Below are 22,650 nucleotides of genomic sequence, written 5' to 3' on the forward strand. Positions count from 1 at the left end.
TTAACTGCAAATTTTGGCTCAGTGAAGAAGAAGCTAAAATTGAATACCAAAATATCAGTTTCGGTGAATACGAAAATTGGAGGCAAGGGTTAAATTGGTGATTGTGGTGTGGGATAGGTGGAGGAGACGATGGATTTTAGGATGTTGCAATGGCAGCAGTGGCTCTTTGGAGGTGACAATGACAGTGGCATGGATTCAATCTGTTATTTGGTGGGGTGGGGGTAATGGGAGTGTAGTAAGGAAGAAGAAGATCCATTTTTCCTCTTTTTAATGTTTTTTAATTGTTTAATGTGGTGAATAGAAAGTTACCATTTTGCCCTTTTAAAATTGATTAAAAGGTGGACAAAATTTATTTTTATGGTCAACTAACGGCATTTTAGACGGAAATCATCTAAAAGAGTTTCAGATGAAACGTTTGGAAAGGTTTGGAGTGACGATTGCAACAAATGAAAAGTTATGGGAAAGTCTGCTAGTGTTTAGAAGGTTTGGGGCTTCTGCTGTAATTATCCCCCTTTTTTCAATCCTTTTTTCCTTTTAAAGACGGGTATGATTAATTTTTTTTTTCTTTTTCTATTGATAATATTTATTTTCATTTATATTTTTTTCTCTCTCTAATGAGAATCACAATTTTTATGAACTATATATTTTATCAACTTCTATCAAAATCTATTAAAAATCTATTTTTAACAAAACCAAACAGGGACTTCTCACTTTGTGCAAGAGATAAATTTATTTTTTTTGCCCGCCTTGTTGTCGGCTGTATTTTCTATTAAAAATTGAATTGGACTCTTTTAAGTTTTTTTTTCCTTTTTCTTTTTGTAAAAAATATCTATTTTTAATTAAATTTAAATATATTGGTTTTTATTTATTTTTACAAGTACATTATACTAATAATATTGAATATTTAATTTATTGTTTATCATATATATGTATAATTTTGATTATTATTTATTTAATTAATGTTTTAAATTTTTATTCTTTTAAAATTTGTTTATTATATGGGAAGGAGGAGGATTAGGAAGGGATAAATTGTGTGAACCAACACCTCATATGTGAGAATTTTACACCATTGTACTAGATTCACGTGAATTCAATTTCAAATGAAAGTTTTCAAAAGTCCTTCGAATTATACAAAATTCCATAAAAATTTTAAAATGAAAGTCTATAAAAGTTTACAAAAGATTTTCACTAATTTCATACAAATCTATAAAAGATTCACGATATCCACAGAAGTTATTATTTAAAAAAGTCCACCAAAGTTTTCAAAAGTTCTAATTGAATATACCCTTTTAAACTTTAAACACAACATAGTTCCCAAATCTTACCACTTCTAACCTTAATACCTTATTAAGTTATCACTTTAATATAGAGTAAGTGAAGAACCACATAAAAAATATAGCTGCCCTTGATTCCTTTCTTAAGGCTATATTTTCAAATTTCTAATGCAGCAACTGTAGTTGAAGACATATAGAGAAACTGTCGGATAGATAATTGAAGATGGAGATCGACATATGAAGATTATAGTAGGGCTACTCACAAGTTCTCCAAGCACGAGACTTCCATCAAGTGTCTTGTCTGTCTTTTCGCCTTATTCATTTATTGCCTCGTAATCAATTTATTAATTATATTCTTTTTCTTTATCGGTAATTAATTATATTCTTTTTTTTTTTTTTTTTTTTTTACAAGGTGTCCGGGCTTGCGTCCGACTAGATCCTTGTCCCTGAACCTCCGGCCCCTCAGCTGCAAATTATATTCTTTACTTGTAGAGAAACTGTGTTCTAGTTAAGAGACTTTATCGAACTCAGTGAAATTAAACAAACACAAAATCTGCAATTTTACAGGGAAATTAAACAAAATAATAAATATACGTATGGATGTTTGCCTCAGGCTAGCATTTAAGCACATCCAATAAAGTGGCATCTATTAGACATTTGAAAGAATAAAAAAAATAAAGGAAGGAAGAAGCATTTACTGATACAAATATATTGTTAGATCAAGTTTAGGTCCTTTTTAATTCCTATTTTTGGATAAAATGTATTATGGAATAGTGATTTTTTTTGGAAACTATGTAGTTAAAAAGTAAGGAAATTTTTTTGACTTATGTGTATAATTATTTTATAGAAGAATGTGTGGTTGAAAATGAGTTTTGAAAAAAATATATTTTTAGAAAAATGGGGATCAAACAAGAGATTAGAACATGTTAGAAATGTCACACAACTTGGCAACAGAAACGCTGAAGATAAAGAAGTGATAAAATAGACCAGAAAATCTTATAGTAATAAGGTTGTCAAATTCAAACCAAATGATAAATGCAAAGTTGTTAATTTGTTATTTGACAGTTGTTATCTATTTTTTAGATAAACACTAGCTACAATAATAATGAAGAGTTATTGAACTTATTTTATTATAAATATAAATATATGTGGTCATTGGTCAATAATGTTATAATCTAGTCTCTTATTTATTTTTCATATTTTATTCTTGGTATCAGAGACACATCTTCTCTTCCACTATCAGATTACCATCCGTAAATGTTGACAATTTTTTACAATCTCTCACTAATTCTCATCCATCAAATACATCCCAACAAATCCAAACAAAATTATAGAAATAGAAAATTTCACACTAAAATTGACAAATGAGTTCAAGAATGCATTGATCATTTCACCAATGAAGACATTGCCCCCACCAAATATATCATAGCAAATCCAGAAAAAATAAAAATAAAAAATAATAATAATAATAAATCCAAAATTAAGCCCTTGTTTGAGCCCCATTCTTTTGATAAGAATGAAATTTTGAACAGTGTATTGATAGAAAATGTGTAGTTAAAAAATAAAAAAAAGTTTTGAATTTGCGTGTAATTTTATTTATTGAATAATTTGTGATTGGAATGATGTCAAAACACTGTTTAAGAATGTATTTTTTTCAAAGAATGAGAATCAAACCGGGGCTTAAAACCTAATTTGATTCAATATTTGAGAAAAAAGTGAGCAGCCTTGCTACAATTCTGCCAGTCTTAGACTACTTCAATGTGCTTGAGTAAATGCCTGTGTGCAGAACTGGCATGGCACAGTTTATGGGAGGATATTAAAAATGTTACACAACTTGGCAATAGAAATGATGAAGATAAAAGGAGCGATAAGGAGATCAGAAAATCTTGAAGTGATAAGATTGTCAAATTCAAACCAAATGATAAATACAAGGTTATTAATTTATTATTTGATAGTTGTTATCTATTTTTGGATAAACACTAGCTACGATAATAACATAAAGTTAAACTTATTTTATGATAAATAGGAATAAATGTGTACTAATTGCTCATGTCCTATGATCATTAGTTAACAATGTTATAATCTAGTCTTTTATTCATTTTTAAAGTTCTTTTCATTTTTTCTTATGAGCAAATTATATATTTTCAATCAGAATACGAATAGTAGGATTTACAAAACTAATAAATATAAAAGTTTAAACTGTTTGATTAGAATAGTTTGGTTATTCGTATTTTATATTCAAGACGTCTTGTTATATGAAGGAAAGAAACTTAAGAAAATATATTTAAATGAGTTTTTATATACACAAATCTCTACTGTATGATGATGAAGGAATGTAGCAGCTTTAAACATGTCTAAAATTGTGAATGCATGAATTAGCTGACTAATAAACACTAGCTACGATAATAACATAAAGTTAAACTTATTTTATGACCAATAGGAATAAATGTGTACTAATTGCTCATGTCCTATGATCATTAGTCAACAATGTTATAATCTAGTCTTTTATTCATTTTTAAAGTTCTTTTCATTTTTTCTTATGAGCAAATTATATATTTTCAATCAGAATACGAATAGTAGGATTTACAAAACTAATAAATATATAAGTTTAAACTGTTTGATTAGAATAGTTTGGTTATTCGTATTTTATATTCAAGACGTCTTGTTATATGAAGGAAAGAAACTTAAGAAAATATATTTAAATGAGTTTTTATTTACACAAATCTCTACTGTATGATGATGAAGGAATGTAGCAGCTTTAAACATGTCTAAAATTGTGAATGCATGAATTAGCTGACTCTACAATATATGTAGCCATCGACTTTTGCTGCAGCCAACGTTATGTTGTATTGTATTGTAGTACACTTGAACTCTCTTTTTTATTGAAGTTTTTGCCCTACTTTACTTGCTCAAAATATTAATTTCGACTTTAAACCTCTAAAACTGTGCAAGTCTGGTTCTTTTCGTCCATCACTTCTCGGGATTTCAGCTGCAGATGGAGAAAGAGAGAGAATGTGTGTGATAAACACTGCTTCTTGGGTTCTCTTATAGTGCAACAGTAGACTAGTTGGTGAAATAAATTGAAATGGAAAGGTGCATGACACTCTAATTTGAGCATATCTCGTGACATTAAATTCCAACTTCTAGTTATTCTTAGTACCAAATGCTAGACATTTGATACGTTCTCGGGATTGGATAATTCAAGATAAGGGAATATGTTAGGGATGCTTTTGAATATATTCATGGAGATTGTGATGAAGTTATGAATTTTCAAACTTGAGGTACAATAACAATGATTCCCTCATAGTGGTGAGTCCAAAAGTGATCAAGAGCCGAAAAGACATTCACTAGCCATATAATGAAGAGAAATATGGCTAGAGCGCATGAAATATAGTTCTTTAGTTTTTACTCGTCTCTAGATACGTAAAGTTTAATTTTTTTATTGCAACTATAGCTGGAGGTCAAATCGAGCCTTCTCCTAAATTTGTATTATTATTATTATTATTATTATTATTTATCATCAATAGAACATATGCTACCTGTTATGAATTTTTTTATTTCTTTTTTTTTTTTTTTCAGTTTTCGCAAAAAACAAAAATTATGTTAGGCATTTGATTAAGTTATGGAAATTGGGCATATAATAAATAATTCCTACTTAAACGAAGAAAACATACTTTGTCCATGGATTTTTAGATAGAGAGTAGTTGCAAAGAAATTATAAGTTACATCCCTCATTCTACTTGATGTATTATATAAATAGATAATTTTATGATCTTGATGGCGATGGAGAATTAACGTTTTTTTCTTTATTTGTAGATATTCAGAGCATTTTCTACCATAATATATATTGATTCACTTCATTCATCTACTTTTATTATTTATCTATCAATTAAAAGTAAAGCTTGGTTATATATATTCTAGAGAAAATTGCAACAGCAGTCACTAACTTTTTCAATTTTTTTAGACTTTACCCTAATCTTTATTTTGTGCTAACAGAGATCCCTAACCTTTCAAAAATATGCACCCGATGTCCATTTGGATGAAAACATCTAAAACACAGTCAGTTGACCTGGAAAATTAAAAAAGAGGAAGTTTGACCATTTTAAGAAGGGGCAAATCCATCCTTACATATTTTCCTTCATTAATTGTTCATATCCCTGAACATTTCCCTCCAATTCGTTCATTCTCTATATATTTATTTACTCTCTCTCTCTCTCTCTCATCTACTAACTGTCAGAAGCTTTTCAGAAAAGGAGATGGAGATGATGTCTGTAGATGTGGGTTTTCCCGTAGAGATGAAGACTTCATGGACAAACTTGAACTCGAGATGAAGGTTTATCTCCTGCCCATGACATCAGGACGTGGTTGGGTGTAATTTCTTCGACTGGTGCGACCCGCCAATGTGTGCAAGATCCAAGGAGCTAATCCCTAGATTTTTACAAGTTAGGAGGGAGATAGAAGCTGAAATAAACACCCTCCATTCTAGAAGCCATAGTGTATGGAATACTTGGTTGATTGAATTTGTATATGGATTTTTTGTGAAATGGGTCTGTAGCAAGAACTGAGTCAGGTTTGAGCTAAGATGTTGTGTTTATGCGTTATTATGTTTGTTTTTGTGTCACAAATCGAGTGGCTTGTGAATTTCTAACATGTTTTCTAGGAATAATAGAATATGTTGTTATTAAGCAGTGCTTTGATTATTTTCTCATATTTTTCATCTTCTTTCCCAAAAGGGACTAATTCAGAGTAAAAGGAAAAATTTGGTTGCAAAACATTATGAAGATGGTGCGGCAATGGTCGAAAACCTTTTTTCAAATTATTAGAGACGGTCTCAAAAGTTTTCATTTGTCACAGCAGAAGTCTCAAACCCTTAAATAAGTTGCAATTGTGATTCTTAACCTTTTTCCAGTTTAGTATACAAAGTATGCACTAATTATGAACATTTCCATACCTGTTCACCTTGAAAACATTAAAAAAAGAAAATTTGAAAGTATAATAGTAATGACTAAAATGATGAACATGCATTTCACTTCAAAGCCCAATATATATCGTTAAAAGAGCATTATATAGAATCAGTCTAACTTCACAAAAGATAAATAGAGTACTAGATTGTTAAATCAGTAACATATCAAAACATCATCAAAAGATCATTACAATAGATCCTCAATAGAGCTAAGTTTGTTTTTGTTTTTTGTTTTTTTTTTTTTTTTGGTTTTTTTTTTTTTTTTTTTGTTTTTTTTTTTTTTTTTTATTTCCCTTCTTATTCTTTGCCTGTTTCTATTCGTTCTTGGATGTAAAAGCTTTTTTCTTACCTTATAATGGTATTGGTTGTGATTGTGGTTGAGTATCTGCTTGAGAATCTAGTTGAGAACTTACATTTGCAAGCAAGAAAGCTATGCATGTTCTTTTGTTATAGCTTGTTCCTCCACATCTTCTGCAAGTCATTTTTATGCCCATTCTAGCCATTTTTGTTCCTGCAGGTGGCTCAACTTGGACCTTTTTCTCAACTTCTTTGGTCTACTTGCCTGTTTCTTTTTTGCGGGTAGATCAAGAGGGTGTCTACCAAGTTCTGGCCATAACTCAAGACTAGACATTGGTTGGATGACTGGGCTGTAGGTCCTAAAATAAGCTTCTTTGGTGTAGCATGCATCAACGTACTTGCCAAGTCTATATTCCATCTAGTAAGTTGTCATTTTCTACATGCATATTCGCGTCTTGCAAAGTCTATACTCCATCTCATACCATCTTTATTGCTGACCTCAAACTTCTCACTACCAACATAATCTGCCTTCTAGTATCTTGCATATGACTTGGCTTTCTCAATTATAGTAATAATTCTAGGACCAAAAGCATGATCCCATCTACATGCTACTTCCCTTTTCGTATTCATCATCATCATCATCAGCTAATGCCTAATTTTCTCCAGTAGTAAGATAATAGGCTTTTTCCTTGCAACAAGTATGGAGGAGTTGAATGCCTCACATAAGTTATTAAATAGGCTATCACACCTTGAATGCTCTTTGAAATGTGATCTGGTCCGCTACGAGGCTGGTTTCTTGTTGAACCACATGAAGGCATCTTCATTCATTTCTTTCATCTCATTCATTGCATTCCTCCACTCTAGCACAGTTGTTGCCTTAGCTGCAACCCTGAATAGACTCTTCGGAGTGAGCCCCTTATGTACCAAAGTGAAATTGGTATTCAAGTGTCTTGCATAGTACCTTCACAGAAGAGGTTAATGGAGTCTACCAAGCCCTTCTTATTAGATATAAAAGTCCAAGCCCTGCTATTGCACATTACAATGTCGACTATTAAAATTCTATGAACCACTCTCAATTTCTTTTGTTCTCAGCATCCACTATAGCCCATGCCATAGAAAACATGCAGTTCTCTCTATTGATACCAACTGCAGCTAACAACTTGCCACGTTGATCACTCTTTAAGAAGCATCCATCCAAACCAATCATAGGCTTACACCAAGCCCTGAAGCCTTCTTTGCAAGCTTCCAAGCATATGTAACATCTTTTGTATGTAGCCCTTGAGCCTTCAATTTGAACTGTACTACCAAGATTTGTTCTTTTGAGCTCCTCTCCATAGTCCCACAGTATCTTGTACTGCTCTGCTATAAGATTGTTAATAACTTCCAAACATTTTGCTCTTGTCCTACAAAATTGATGCTTTGATATCTTATACATACATTCTTTCTTCACTGTCTCAATGAAACTACTCATGGACAATTTCGGATTCGATCTGAACTTAAGTATGTATCTCTTCGCCAAGTACCCTGCATGAACTCTCTTATTTTGCCAACTATTGTACAAATATGTCCACACTTGAATGTGTTAATCCTAAAACTCTTATCTGGCTGTTGGTAGGCATATAACTCCCATCGACAGTTATTCTCACACCTAACTTTAAGTATGCTTTCCTCATTCTTTACATATCGGAGTTTCCTTGTATTTTTCACTAATAGTGTACCACTGCATCCCTCAATATATTTATATTGTCAAACTTGATAACTGTGTAGAGTGAATCTTGCATGTCAGTGGATCTTGCCAGACACCATAAGACATGATAAGTAGAAAACATCGTTACCTATTTGGAATTTTGGATCTTGCATGTCAATGGCACAGTTAAATCAAATGTCATCCCTAGCTCTTGAGGAGGAACCATGTTATTCATATTCACTTGGAATGCTTCTTAGATCGTCAGAGTTATCATAGTCTATTCCATCACCATCTTCACCACCAGCATTGCACCAATTTTCATCCATCAGATTTTCATCACCGATGTCAAGCCATTCAGTCAATTTGAAGAATAGATATTCATCATTATCATCTACATCTACATCTTCATCTTGCTTGTATTCTGGACCAATGAACTCCTCCAACAGTCCCTTTTCCATGCCATATTCTCCATCGATAGGTGGTATATCACTCTCATTAGATTGTTGAACAGGAGGCTCCACATTTGGTTGTGGAGCAGAAAGCGCCACATGCTCTTTAACAAGGGATTATGTGGGTAGATCTTCAACAAAATCTCTACATTTTCAACAAGGGATGGTTCAACAGGATCTTCAATAGGAATCTAAACGTCTTCATCAACTAGAGGTAGAAAATTAATAGGATTTTCAACAGGAATCCAAACGTCTTCATCAATCAGAGGTGGAGCATTAACAGGATCCTCAATAGGAATCCCCATATTTTCATCAACTAGAGGTAGAGCATTAATAGAATCTTTAATAGAAATCTTCAAATTTACAATAGGATCTGATACATCAGCTGCAGGTTTATCAATTTCACCAGCAATAGGTGCATCATCCTCCCCACTCTCAACTTCATCCACAACATACGCGTCATCACCCTCTATACTTTCATCATAGACCTCCACAGCATAGCATGCATGCTGCAGAACTTGTCCCTCAACTTCTGTTTTTCCTTTTTTTTTTCGCTCTCTTCCAAAACTTCACCCGTGTTGACATCAACAACTAAAATATCATGTCCTACTCTGTCATTCCAAGGCAATTCGAACATGTCTACTACAGGCAAACACTACAACTCTGCAATCCTCTTCTCACCAAGTTGCTTTACTATATTCATAAAGCCTGCATCACTCACCAACCAAAATGATGCATCGCTCAATCTCATCTTTTCAACCTTATAGGGATACCTCATTTTCTAAAAATATCCCAACATTTTTATGGCATTGTCCAGAAGAAGTCTATTAAACCATTTGGGATTCATGTAGTCAAGATATGCTATCTTACCATACTCAAATACAAAATTCCACATCTTGAAAAATAATATATTGCCATGGTGCAACTTTATGGTCAAATAAGTAGAATTTTGGCCTATAAAACAAGTTCAACATAAACGATCGTCAGGTCGAAACCCTGGTCACACATTACACGAATGCACAATGTAAACCTATAGCGATTGCACAATTTATGATACACCCAAGTCAATAAAATAATATAAAATACGAAAAATTTCACTATATGAAATCACTTCAACGCCCTTTGCACAACAAAGAGCATCCATGTTTTCAGAAATTTCAAAACACAATAACACTCACTGTACACAGGTTTAGGAAGAGGGCCTCGTATGTGGCATGCGATATCTTCAACATTAATGTCAGATTCCCATTCGCTCCTCTGTTTATGTTAACGTTAATAGGAAATGTAATTTCTTCTTTTTGAATGAGGAAAAACATGTAAGGACGAAATTGTCCCTCCTTAAAATGGTCAAACTTTCTCTTTTTTAATTTTTTAGGTCAACTAACAGTATTTTGGACGATTTTCGTCTAGATGGAACTTGGATGCATATTTATGAAATGTTAAGAACCTCCGCTGGCACAAAATAAAGGTTAGGGTAAAATCTAAAAAAATTGAAAAGGTTGGGGACCGCTGCTGTAATTTTCTCTATATTCTATAGACTAACATTAAAATATTCTTTAGCCTTATTTATAGCATGCTAGTTTCACTAATAGATTTTTCATTTTTAGATTTTAAAATTATCATTTTATATACAAATAGAATCGTAAATTGGTACAGTTATATTTGACTTTTTCTTTTTGCAATTAATATAGGGCTATTTTCAAAAATGTCTAATTTTATGGGTGTCAATTGAAAAATATCTATTTTTTAAATTTAGCACTAAACTGTCTATTATGCCCTTAATGAAAAAAAAAAAAGAAGCAACTTATTTATTTTTTCATTTTGTCGCGGATTTTGAGAAGTAGCTTCCACGAGAAGTTACATTAAAATGATGTTATCGATATTTCAAATGTCATTCTCAATATTTGAATCTCGTTTATATTTTAAAAATACACATATCAGATCACAATATTAAATGTTCTCAACATTTTAAAACGTTGTTCTCGACATTTAAATATCTAGAATGACATTTCATTCCGAACATGACATTTCTCTATACTTAAAATGTAATTCTCGACGTTTCTGTATCAATGAGAAAAATAGCATTAATTGTGATTTGACATGTGTACTTTTGAAATAAATATGGGAAGTTATGTATCAAAAAATTATTGGCCAATAAAATTTTTGCAAAAATGTCCATTTCTTGTCTTTGTGTGAAATCATAAATTGTTCACAGAGGTATTTTGGTCCAAAATATTTCAAAATTGACATTTTTGCAAGGATTTGTAAAAGTGGACATTTTTGTAAATGGACATATGAAAGTGGACATTTCAAGTGATTTCCTCATTAATATATTAGTTGTAGTCATAATTATTTTTGAAAAACTGCAAAATTGGTCCCTCAAATAGCAAATTGATTCAGCTTTTAAATTTGAACAATGGTTTTCAATTTTATTATTATAACTACACAATTTTTATCCAATGGAAAAAACCATGTAACTCTTCATTAAATCCTCACATTTTGGTCATGAAACTTAAATCACTTTTAATTTTTTCAGTATTAATCGAAGTTTGATAATAAAATATAGTTTCATAAAGTTAAAGTATGAGGATCTCCTTACATTTTCCCAGAGATTTAAATGGTTTTACCCATTAAAAATTGGCTATACAATTAAGAAAACTGAAGAACAACTATTTAAATTCTCCCCCTGAAACCAACTCTCAAAAGGTTCAATCCCATGATCTTGATTCGAGCTTTCGCTCCTATTCATTCATCGTGGGACCTAATAAACCTCTTCAACTTCTTGAAGCGACTTTTCGATCCTGGTCCCTATCGTTCAACAGGCTAAATAGGTTGGAGACTAATACTATAATTTATTCTTCCTTGTTTTCAAAATTGATTATGATTTTCAGATATGTTAAAAACTGTTTTATGCTTGGGGCACTGAAATATGGACCAAAACCAAATCTTTAATAATCAAATCTAGCTAGCTGGACCTAGAGGGTGCAGTTTTCGGGGTATTTGGACTCTAGCTAGGGTTATTAAAATACAGACTTTAGTCCCTCAGCTGTCTGCACATCGAGTTGACCAGCACCCATGTAGAGTGCATATATTTGCCCGTTCGGACATCCTATTTTTGTACTCTTAGGCAAAGATTGGAGCTATATTTAGAAGTCTGCAAATATCCCAAGGCTGTGTATTTTTTTTTATCTCTCTCTCTCTCTCTCTCTCTCTCTCTCTCTCTCTCTCTCTCTCTCTTCCCCCCCTCTCTCTCTCTCCTAAACACTAATTATTCTATTAATTGCTTTCCTTTAGATTCTTGCACAGGATTTCATACTAGTGTGAAATAAAATAAAATTTGATTTGATTAATATGTGTTCGTCCCCCATTAAGTTTTTAAATTGTTAATATCTTAATAAAGACAAGTGGTTGTACAAATTGCTAAATAGTTTTATAGCATATTTGACAAAGAGAGTTGAATAATGACAATATTCAAGAATAAAGAATCAAACTTGATTTTCAAAAACACATTTCAATAAATATACAAATATTATTCACGTATCTTTCTATTATTTCTATCTAACTATAAAATAAACGTTTATAAATTCTTCCCAAACAGAGGTCAAAATCTTATTAATTAAATCATCAAATATTACATAATAAATATGCACTTAATTAGTATTTATCAATTGAATCGTGCAAGATTTTTTGAGCTACGTCACATTTAAGTTAGTAGTACAAGTCAACGCCGTGCAAAAATGACACTCCAAAGTTAAAGCTGACATGTTCACCAAGTTTATATGAGGGGCAAAATTTATTATGAACAAAGAAATACATTGAACAGGAAAAAGAAAAAAAGAAGACAAGGAATAGATTACAATCATTTCTTTCCTACTTTATGGTTGCAAATCATAACTTGTTTATTTGAGTGTATGAGACATGAAACGGAGAAAATCACTCCAATCTTGTCATAATACACAATTTCATGGATAATGCCATAAACTTTAATCATATCAACTTTGATTCTCAATATCTCGCGTGCATGCATCGTACTTAGGGATCATTATAAGGTTGAAAATTCCTAGGACCAATTTTATCATTTAAAGGATTAAAAAACCGTTTTATTAATTTACAAACTAATTTTTGTTAAACTTTTCGAATTTTTAAAATTTGGTTTGGGTACTCGTGAGGGTTTAATTTAAGTAAACCGTTTCAATAAGCCCGGAATCTCTAATTCAAATTGTATTATGCAATGACACAAGATCTTCATGCGCTTAAAACAAAATGAAAAATTCTTAAAATAAAAAATAATAATAATAATAAAACAAAACTAAAGCTAGTTCAAGTGTTTGGTAATATTATCTGATGAATGTATTTTACACGCTTATTTAAGTTTCTAAATTAGCTTAAATATTAATTAATTCAATGAATTTTTTAATCACTTTATATTGTATTTGATTAAATCTCCAATTTGAATGTAAACAAAGCGAGAGGAAGAAATTTGGAGCTTAATTGACATAAAAAGAATGGAATTTCTAACTATTGAGAAGTATGAGGACATAATTTGAATCTTTAGAGAGTCAATTAGATGATTTCATGATTTTTGGGGGACCAGATTGGATGAAATCATTGTCTTGGGGACCAAGTTGGATAAAATCACAGTCTTGGAGACCAACGCAAACATTTTAAGAACTTGAAGGACCAAAATGGAAGAGTTCAAAAGAAGGGGACCTAACAGATTAAACTTGAAAGTTGAAGGGCTGAAATGGACAATATTTAAAAGTTTGAGGACTAAGTGTATAATTAAAATTAAGATCCATGGCAGCGAACTAGGGCTAAACTGCTCACGGCCCGTGCGTCGGTGTTGTCGGCCCTTTTCGATGGTCTCAAATTTTATTTTTATCTTAAAATCAGATGTGTCTATTGGACATGAGTTTCGAGACACTTAGAAGACTAAGCCTCTGTTTGGTACTAATTTAAATCAAATTTTAATTTAAATTAAAAGTCACACAATCAATATTAACCACAACTTTTCAACAACACATTTTAAAAACTTTTTTCAAAATCTACTAAGAATCTAATTCTAATCACCAAATAGGGGTTAAATGTAGGAGTAATGCTATGTAATCTCATTGAGATTGCAACCCTAATCCAAATGACACTAAATAATTGTTTAAATGAAAAGTGAAATTAAATTAGTTATTTAATTCTACCTATCAATTAATGCAATGTTAGCACCACATAAACTGGGGTTGTTACCCTAATAGGGCTAAATAACATTACTCTTAAATGTATAGGTTATTTAGGTCAAATAAAAGGCCATCTTTCTACAAAATATCTTGGAACAAAAATTAAAAAGATAACTCTCAAATTTCGGATTATTTTGAAGGTAAAGAATGTGTCATTTAAAACGATTGAAGAAATTCAAAATTAAGGATTTTACCAAACTTTTCTTTTCTGATTCTTCCTCCATGGTGATTTTTTTTTTTTTTTCAGGTTATGTATTCATTATCAAGTTTTGTATTTTTTTCATCCAGTTACGTGTTCATCCATCTTGTATTTTCATCCATTTGTTCAGTTTTTTATTATGGTTGCTCGTTTTTAAATTAAATTCTTATTGCGTTGATTGTTTGTTATTCTTGATTGATATCCTGTTATTTAGCGAATTTTTTAAATTATTTGTTGGATTCATACCTATAAAGAGAGCTAATAAGTCTATAGCTTAAATAACAAACAATATTAATGCTTTGTTTGAGCCACATTCTTTGGAAAAAAATATATTTTTCAACAGTGATTTGACATCATTTCAACCACATATTTTTCAACAAAATAATATTACAACAAATTCAAAACTTTTCCCTATTTTTTAACCACATATTCTTCATCAATCTATTATTCCAAAATACATTCTTCCAAAATAATATGGCTCAAACACATACTAAATCTCGTAGAGATAGACATATATTTTAAAGTTTAATGCAATTTTAATTGATGATCTTAGTTTCTCTCTTTCTTAATAGACACCACAAGTACTATCCATGACACAATTAATCATTTCATAATGTTTAGAAAATAAATTTTAAATAGAGATGGAGATTTGATGGTAAATTATGTCACTAATTAATCCGTGGATAAGAAGCAAATAAATGAACAAAAAATTTTCAATGGATTTTCTAACTGCGTTTTCATTAGTAACTATATTGAGGGGAATTAATTTTGGGTAATACTGTTTAGTTTCATTGGCGTTATAACCCAATCTATATGACATATCACCTAATATTACATAATTTGATATTATAACTTTAGTGGAACTAAATAACATTATTCAATTTTTTTTTAACAACAAAAACAATTCGTCAATAAACCTTTTACAAAAACTAAAAAATAAATATTTCTAAAGCTTTTTTATTCGTATTCTGTAATTGGGTTATGCTCTATGTATCTGTTAAAAATAAAAAATAAATAAAAAAATTATCTATAGTCTTAGTACTCTTGTGAATTATTTTTGTATACTGAAAACTTTCAAATATCTAATGTGGTTCAATAATGTTCATATATTGCAATATTAGTGAATGTAGTTTTAAATAATAGTTGACATACCAATTTTATGGTACTATTGGTCTTATTTTTTCCTTTTGTCTTTCAAATCCTGAGGTTGATACAGTGAACAGTGAACACACAAAGAAGTAAGATAATTTTGAGAATATTTCTGAATTTAAAAGATTAAATTTTTTTTTAACTCGTATAGAATACTGCAAATTAGGAAATCTTAATTTTTAATTCGATAATCACTAGAAAATGATAAAACTATAACTTGATTTTGTAAAACCAAAGAAGCAGAAACCTAATTTAACAAGATTTATGGCTGAAGCCTGAAGCTGTTTTTCCAAGTGATATTTGCATGGGAGAGAAAAAGCAGGATATTAAATTTAATCCCTGTTGAGAAAATTATGAACTTGTTGGCTACTTTATGTTGAAATCTAACTAGTTGCCCCACCCTCACTTAGTCACTTATGAATCTGGTTCCATTTACTTAGTCTTTTATAAAGCCAAAGAAAAATCCAATTAATTCATGCTTTAAACTGATAGCAGGCTCGTGCAAATGCGTGAGACCTCAAAAAGCCTGTTCACGAAACCTGTAGAAAAACCAAAATTTCTCTATTTGCACATCCCCATTTGTCAGTTTGTTCGGATTCTCATTCAGTGAGAGTGCCGTGTCATACAGCAGATTAACACTTGCACTCTCGTTCAGCCAGATAGCCCACAAAAAAATACACAGTAAAATATAATATAGAATCTTTCTTGAAACTGATTGTTCAATATTAGATATGTAAATGTTTCGCCATTGTCGAGTTCTACCTCCGGCCCCAATTCAATCCTTCGTCTTGAATGTGCATTGACCCGTTTCTAATACAATCTACACCAGAGGCCGAGCTGCTACGAGTGCCCGGGGCAGTGCCATGTGATAATCCATGCCCCAAAAGTGCACCGATGCAAGTGTAAGTAGTATCTGGTGGAGGTGCTGCATACCTAGAACTGGAACCAGAGAAGGCATGGCCAACAAAGTAGTCGTTCACCGGTTGTGCCGGATACTGCGAATGCAGATTGGATGAAATCATTGTCTTGGGGACCAAGTTGGATAAAATCACAGTCTTGGAGACCAACGCAAACATTTTAAGAACTTGAAGGACCAAAATGGAAGAGTTCAAAAGAAGGGGACCTAACAGATTAAACTTGAAAGTTGAAGGGCTGAAATGGACAATATTTAAAAGTTTGAGGACTAAGTGTATAATTAAAATTAAGATCCATGGCCGCGAACTAGGGCTAAACTGCTCACGGCCCGTGCGTCGGTGTTGTCGGCCCTTTTCGATGGTCTCAAATTTTATTTTTATCTTAAAATACAATGTGTTTATTGGACATGAGTTTCGAGACACTTAGAAGACTAAGCCTCTGTTTGGTACTAATTTAAATCAAATTTAAATTTAAATTAAAAGTCATACAATCAATATTAACCACAACTTTTCAACAACACATTTTAAAAACTTTTTTCAAAATCTACTAAGAATCTAATTCTAATCACCAAATAGGGGTTAAATGTAGGAGTAATGCTATGTAATCTCATTGAGATTGCAACCCTAATCCAAATGACACTAAATAATTGTTTAAATGAAAAGTGAAATTAAATTAGTTATTTAATTCTACCTATCAATTAATGCAATGTTAGCACCACATAAACTGAGGTTGTTATCCTAATAGGGCTAAATAACATTACTCTTAAATGTATAGGTTATTTAGGTCAAATAAAAGGCCATCTTTCTACAAAATATCTTGGAACAAAAATTAAAAAGATAACACTCAAATTTCGGATTATTTTTAAGGTAAAGAATGTGTCATTTAAAACGATTGAAGAAATTCAAAATTAAGGATTTTACCAAACTTTTCTTTTCTGATTCTTCCTCCATGGTGATTTTTTTTTTTTTTTCAGGTTATGTATTCATTATCAAGTTTTGTATTTTTTTCATCCAGTTACGTGTTCATCCATCTTGTATTTTCATCCATTTGTTCAGTTTTTTATTATGGTTGCTCGTTTTTAAATTAAATTCTTATTGCGTTGATTGTTTGTTATTCTTGATTGATATCCTGTTATTTAGCAATTTTTTAAATTATTTGTTGGATTCATAACTATAAAGAGAGCTAATAAGTCTATAGCTTAAATAACAAACAATATTAATGCTTTGTTTGAGCCACATTCTTTGGAAAAAAATATATTTTTCAACAGTGATTTGACATCATTTCAACCACATATTTTTCAACAAAATAATATTACAACAAATTCAAAACTTTTCCCTATTTTTTAACCACATATTCTTTATCAATCTATTATTCCAAAATACATTCTTCCAAAATAATATGGCTCAAACACACACTAAATCTCGTAGAGATAGACATATATTTTAAAGTTTAATGCAATTTTAATTGATGATCTTAGTTTCTCTCTATCTTAATAGACACCACAAGTACTATCCATGACACAATTAATCATTTCATAATGTTTAGAAAATAAATTTTAAATAGAGATGGAGATTTGATGGTAAATTATGTCACTAATTAATCCGTGGATAAGAAGCAAATAAATGAACAAAAAATTTTCAATGGATTTTCTAACTGCGTTTTCATTAGTAACTATATTGAGGGGAATTAATTTTGGGTAATACTGTTTAGTTTCATTGGGGTTATAACCCAATCTATATGACATATCACCTAATATTACATAATTTGATATTATAACTTTAGTGGAACTAAATAACATTATTCAATTTTTTTTTAACAACAAAAACAATTCGTCAATAAACCTTTTACAAAAACTAAAAAATAAATATTTCTAAAGCTTTTTTATTCGTATTCTGTAATTGGGTTATGCTCTATGTATCTGTTAAAAATAAAAAATAAATAAAAAAATTATCTATAGTCTTAGTACTCTTGTGAATTATTTTTGTATACTGAAAACTTTCAAATATCTAATGTGGTTCAATAATGTTCATATATTGCAATATTAGTGAATGTAGTTTTAAATAATAGTTGACATACCAATTTTATGGTACTATTGGTCTTATTTTTTCCTTTTGTCTTTCAAATCCTGAGGTTGATACAGTGAACAGTGAACACACAAAGAAGTAAGATAATTTTGAGAATATTTCTGAATTTAAAAGATTAAATTTTTTTTTAACTCGTATAGAATACTGCAAATTAGGAAATCTTAATTTTTAATTCGATAATCACTAGAAAATGATAAAACTATAACTTGATTTTGTAAAACCAAAGAAGCAGAAACCTAATTTAACAAGATTTATGGCTGAAGCCTGAAGCTGTTTTTCCAAGTGATATTTGCATGGGAGAGAAAAAGCAGGATATTAAATTTAATCCCTGTTGGGAAAATTATGAACTTGTTGGCTACTTTATGTTGAAATCTAACTAGTTGCCCCACCCTCACTTAGTCACTTATGAATCTGGTTCCATTTACTTAGTCTTTTATAAAGCCAAAGAAAAATCCAATTAATTCATGCTTTAAACTGATAGCAGGCTCGTGCAAATGCGTGAGACCTCAAAAAGCCTGTTCACGAAACCTGTAGAAAAACCAAAATTTCTCTATTTGCACATCCCCATTTGTCAGTTTGTTCGGATTCTCATTCAGTGAGAGTGCCGTGTCATACAGCAGATTAACACTTGCACTCTCGTTCAGCCAGATAGCCCACAAAAAAATACACAGTAAAATATAATATAGAATCTTTCTTGAAACTGATTGTTCAATATTAGATATGTAAATGTTTCGCCATTGTCGAGTTCTACCTCCGGCCCCAATTCAATCCTTCGTCTTGAATGTGCATTGACCCGTTTCTAATACAATCTACACCAGAGGCCGAGCTGCTACCAGTGCCCGGGGCAGTGCCATGTGATAATCCATGCCCCAAAAGTGCACCGATGCAAGTGTAAGTAGTATCTGGTGGAGGTGCTGCATACCTAGAACTGGAACCAGAGAAGGCATGGCCAACAAAGTAGTCGTTCACCGGTTGTGCCGGATACTGCGAATGCAAAGGGAGGAGACGTGGTGGAGATGTGTACATGTACGGTGGCTGCGGTGGTGGTTGGTCTGGTGGAGGTGATGGCAAGAGTGAAGTACCTGAAAAAAGCCTTGTAGGGTACATTGATCTGTGTGGCATTGTTGCATCTCCGATGTTGCCTGGAGGTTGATGAAACCCTCCATTTGGAATTGGTTGGCCACTGCCAAAATAAAAATTGAGAAACAAAAAGAAAATTTGATATTTAGAGAAGCGGTATTAAGCATTTCAAGCCTTTAAGAAGAAAGACAGGTGAAAAAATGCATAAAAAGAGGGCAAGAAAAGGTAGAAAAAAAAGTATAAAAGAGGGGGGAATTTGGGGAAGGGCACATACCCTGGAAGATACCCTATGTGATGAGCTCCTGGAGCTAAATCGTTAGTGAAGACCAGTTGACGAGCCTTGTTCAGTGTTTCTGTCTCCCTTTCTGAGGAACATACACAGACATTATTAACCAAATCAAACCAAATCATGCTACCAAGAATTTCAGCAAAAAGGAAAGATTCCACAACATATTTTTTATGTGAAAACCAGATTGACATGACAATGCTTCAAAAGAAGGAAAAATCATTGGCCAAAAATGTTCAGTCTTTCAATATTTAATAACTAACTTTACTGAAACTCATGCCCTAGCTAACCATGTTGATCTTTCAAGAAAAATGCAGAAAACCCTTTCTTTTTTAAAATCCTATCCATTCCTAAAAGAAAGAAAATATAATTAATTTATAATGATGAAATGAATCGCACTGAAAAAACTTGCCTTGTCGGTGGCGATTCATGTGTCCCCCAAGGGCTTGAGATTTGCAGAACTTGAGGGAACAAAACCTACACTCATGGACCTTACCGGAATCGTCTTTTCTATCCTTACCGTCGCTTTTCTTTTTCCTGTAGCCTGAAGCTGTAAAAATTCCAATTAAAGCAACTTTGATGACCCCAAGTTTATACCTAAACTCAAACCCTAATTGCCCATATCATAAATGAATATTCCAGCCATAATCTTTTCCTGTCTTGTCGTTTTCCTGTCTAGGGCTTCGCATTGATACTCCAAAAGCCAAGAAACACTACTTACAGGAAAATATTTAGAAAATAAAAAACAAAAGAAAATCTTGGCGAAGATGGAGTAACAAAATATTGGGATTTGAAGGGAGTTTTTAGATTAAAATTGAATTCCAAAAACAAAACGGGGGTTTTCTCTTGAACTTGGATAGCTAATAATTTTTCAGGAAAAAAAATGTTCAACTCTCTTAGATTTCTAGCTAGGAAAAAGACACAACCAAACGAAGTATTATGAACTCTAAAAGACAGTTAATAGCACTTAAGACAAAGGGATATACCAGCAGATGAAGAACTGTCTTCAGAAAATTCATTATCATCTCTTGTGTAATCTTCAGGTAAATTATTGAGATCTAATGGATTTTCCTCTGATCTCCTTGGAAAAACAAAAAAAAAAAAAAAAAAAATAAAAAAAAGAAAGAGTAAATTAAAGGGTATACAAAAGAGTTAAAGAACAAGGATATAGAGAAGGAGATAAGGAGCAGCAGCAGCTGGGGGTGGGGGAGAGGGAGTTTTTGGCGTGAGACCTACATGTTACCAGACAGAGAGACAGAAAATAATGTGGTGAACAATCTTTCCGAGGGAAGATAACTAAAGCTTGTGAAATTATAAGACTTTGAGTTTGGGAATGAATGTAGAGGCTAGTTAAGTGATGGTGAAGAATGGATCGCTTCTGAGTTTTTATTTTTTTTCTGTCAGCCCCACTGGAGAATTGAAAGCACATCACAGGACAGTGGGTCTCGTGACTTTGAAAAGGAGTGAGCGGGGATAAACTTGGCCAGTAGGTCCTTGCTAGTGTCATTTGGTTAGGATTGAAAAGGAAAGAGAGAATAACAAGGACATTGCTTTTTGTTTTTGGCTTGCTTAGATACCTTGGTTTATTGCCCTAGCTACTACAACTTGTACGTAGATTCATGTCCAATGCCAAAATGCATACAAATATCGTTTAAATATTTGCATACATATAATATAATTGGAACCTATTGAAGCTTTAACTTTCTGTAAATGGCTTATCATCAAATGTGCATCTCCCTTCATACATTTATCCGATCGTCAGCTAGGGTTTATGCTGTTTTATATAACTTGGAGGGCAGTGAAGATAAAATTCAGCCCTTAGAAAAGGGCATTAATCTGGAGATTGTGATCCTATGAAAACCCGTTGGTAAAATGTACCATTGAAGTGTTTCTATCACTCTGTTATTTGCTAATAAGGCCGGTCCTATGATTATCGGGACCTGAGGCGAAGTCAATAAATTAGGCCCCCTAGTGAAAGCAACGTAAATGCAAAATTCAACAGTGCATTATGCGATCCATTGATAACTTAAAAAACTAATATTAAAACAACAAACAAATATATTATCTATTTACCCAAAATTCCCAAATTGTTGAATTTGAAACACACACAAATTTATTTTTACTATACAAAGAACTTGTACAATTAATTTTTGACAAACACACCTTACTAAAATAATTTCACTCTAAGCAAGCACCTCAATCTTTAATTATCTCATTCCTCTAAATTCTCTCACAATAATGCACTGCCCGTTTGCCTCTCTGTATCTTTCTTTCTGACTATTCTTCCTGCTCTCTTCCTTTTTTCTCTCACTAATCTCTCTCTCTCTCTGCCGACTATCTTCTCACTTTCAGGCATACACATATATTTTGTTTTTCACTTCTTTCATCTACTTATACTCAAAATGGGGAGGCTGTACACATGCATATATATGGTGAGCTATTGTCGGTGGAAGATTTCTCTGGACAATTCTAGCAAATCGGTATCGGTGGATGCAAATAATTCTTATTAATTTGGATTATTCTAGACTTCTTCTAGATTACGAAGCAATTTTGGAGACATAATCGATTGCTGTAGGCCTTGTAGAATCCATAATTGAAGGTAATTTGAAACTTTCTTCCCAAGTCGATGTTGTATCTCCATGCGAGAGGAGAGGCAGCAGGCTGGAGTCTGTGGGAAAGGCAAATGATTTCTCCTTTCAGTTTTTTCATTTAGTTGCAAAAAAAAAGGTGACGAAGTGAGGCCCCCTTCTAGGGATGTCAATTGGGCCGAGCCGGCTTGAGGCTCGCCGACTCGGCTCGTGGAAAAGAGGCTCGTGGACGGCTCGGGCTCGTGAAATCATGAGCCCGAGCACGAGCCAAGCGGCCCCCCCCCGGAGCTCGGCTCGCCGTGTAGACGAGCCGCTTAGCTCGTGGCTCGTGAGCCTGTGACCAAAACGGTCACTTTTCAATGACCATTCGGTCACTGAACTTTTTTTTTTCTCCCCCCCCCCTCCCCCCATTTTTTTTTTTTTTTTTTTTTTTTTTTTTTTTTTTTTTTTT

At 32.3% G+C, this 22,650-nt stretch overlaps 1 protein-coding gene across 2 annotated transcripts; it reads right to left on the minus strand.

Moving 5' to 3' along the window:
* Window positions 1-18,707: 18,707 nt before the first annotated feature.
* Window positions 18,708-20,962, minus strand: LOC111399275 (zinc finger protein JAGGED-like). 2 transcript variants are annotated; one of them, XM_023026535.1, is made up of 5 exons: window positions 20,848-20,962; window positions 20,598-20,692; window positions 20,024-20,155; window positions 19,600-19,690; window positions 18,708-19,428 (listed from the first exon to the last, which is right to left on the minus strand). In XM_023026535.1, coding segments are annotated over exons 1-5 (756 nt in total). In that variant the 5' UTR covers window positions 20,850-20,962; the 3' UTR covers window positions 18,708-18,992. The 2 variants fall into 2 exon arrangements, with proteins under 2 accessions (XP_022882303.1, XP_022882304.1); XM_023026536.1 differs by having other exon boundaries at window positions 20,024-20,161; window positions 20,848-20,949.
* Between the last annotated feature and the right edge of the window lie 1,688 nt (window positions 20,963-22,650).

This window comes from Olea europaea, chromosome 8 (genome assembly GCF_002742605.1).
Source record: "Olea europaea var. sylvestris chromosome 8, O_europaea_v1, whole genome shotgun sequence".
Taxonomy (NCBI): Eukaryota; Viridiplantae; Streptophyta; class Magnoliopsida; order Lamiales; family Oleaceae; genus Olea; species Olea europaea.

Excerpts from the sequence above, each read along its gene's own strand:
- LOC111399275 (XM_023026536.1), bottom strand. Across the intron at positions 19,691-20,023 it reads CATGAATCGCCACCGACAAG|AAAGGGAGACAGAAACACTG; the intron begins GCAAGTTTTTTC and ends TATGTTCCTCAG. Across the intron at positions 19,429-19,599 it reads CACATAGGGTATCTTCCAGG|TGGCCAACCAATTCCAAATG; the intron begins GTATGTGCCCTT and ends TTATTTTGGCAG.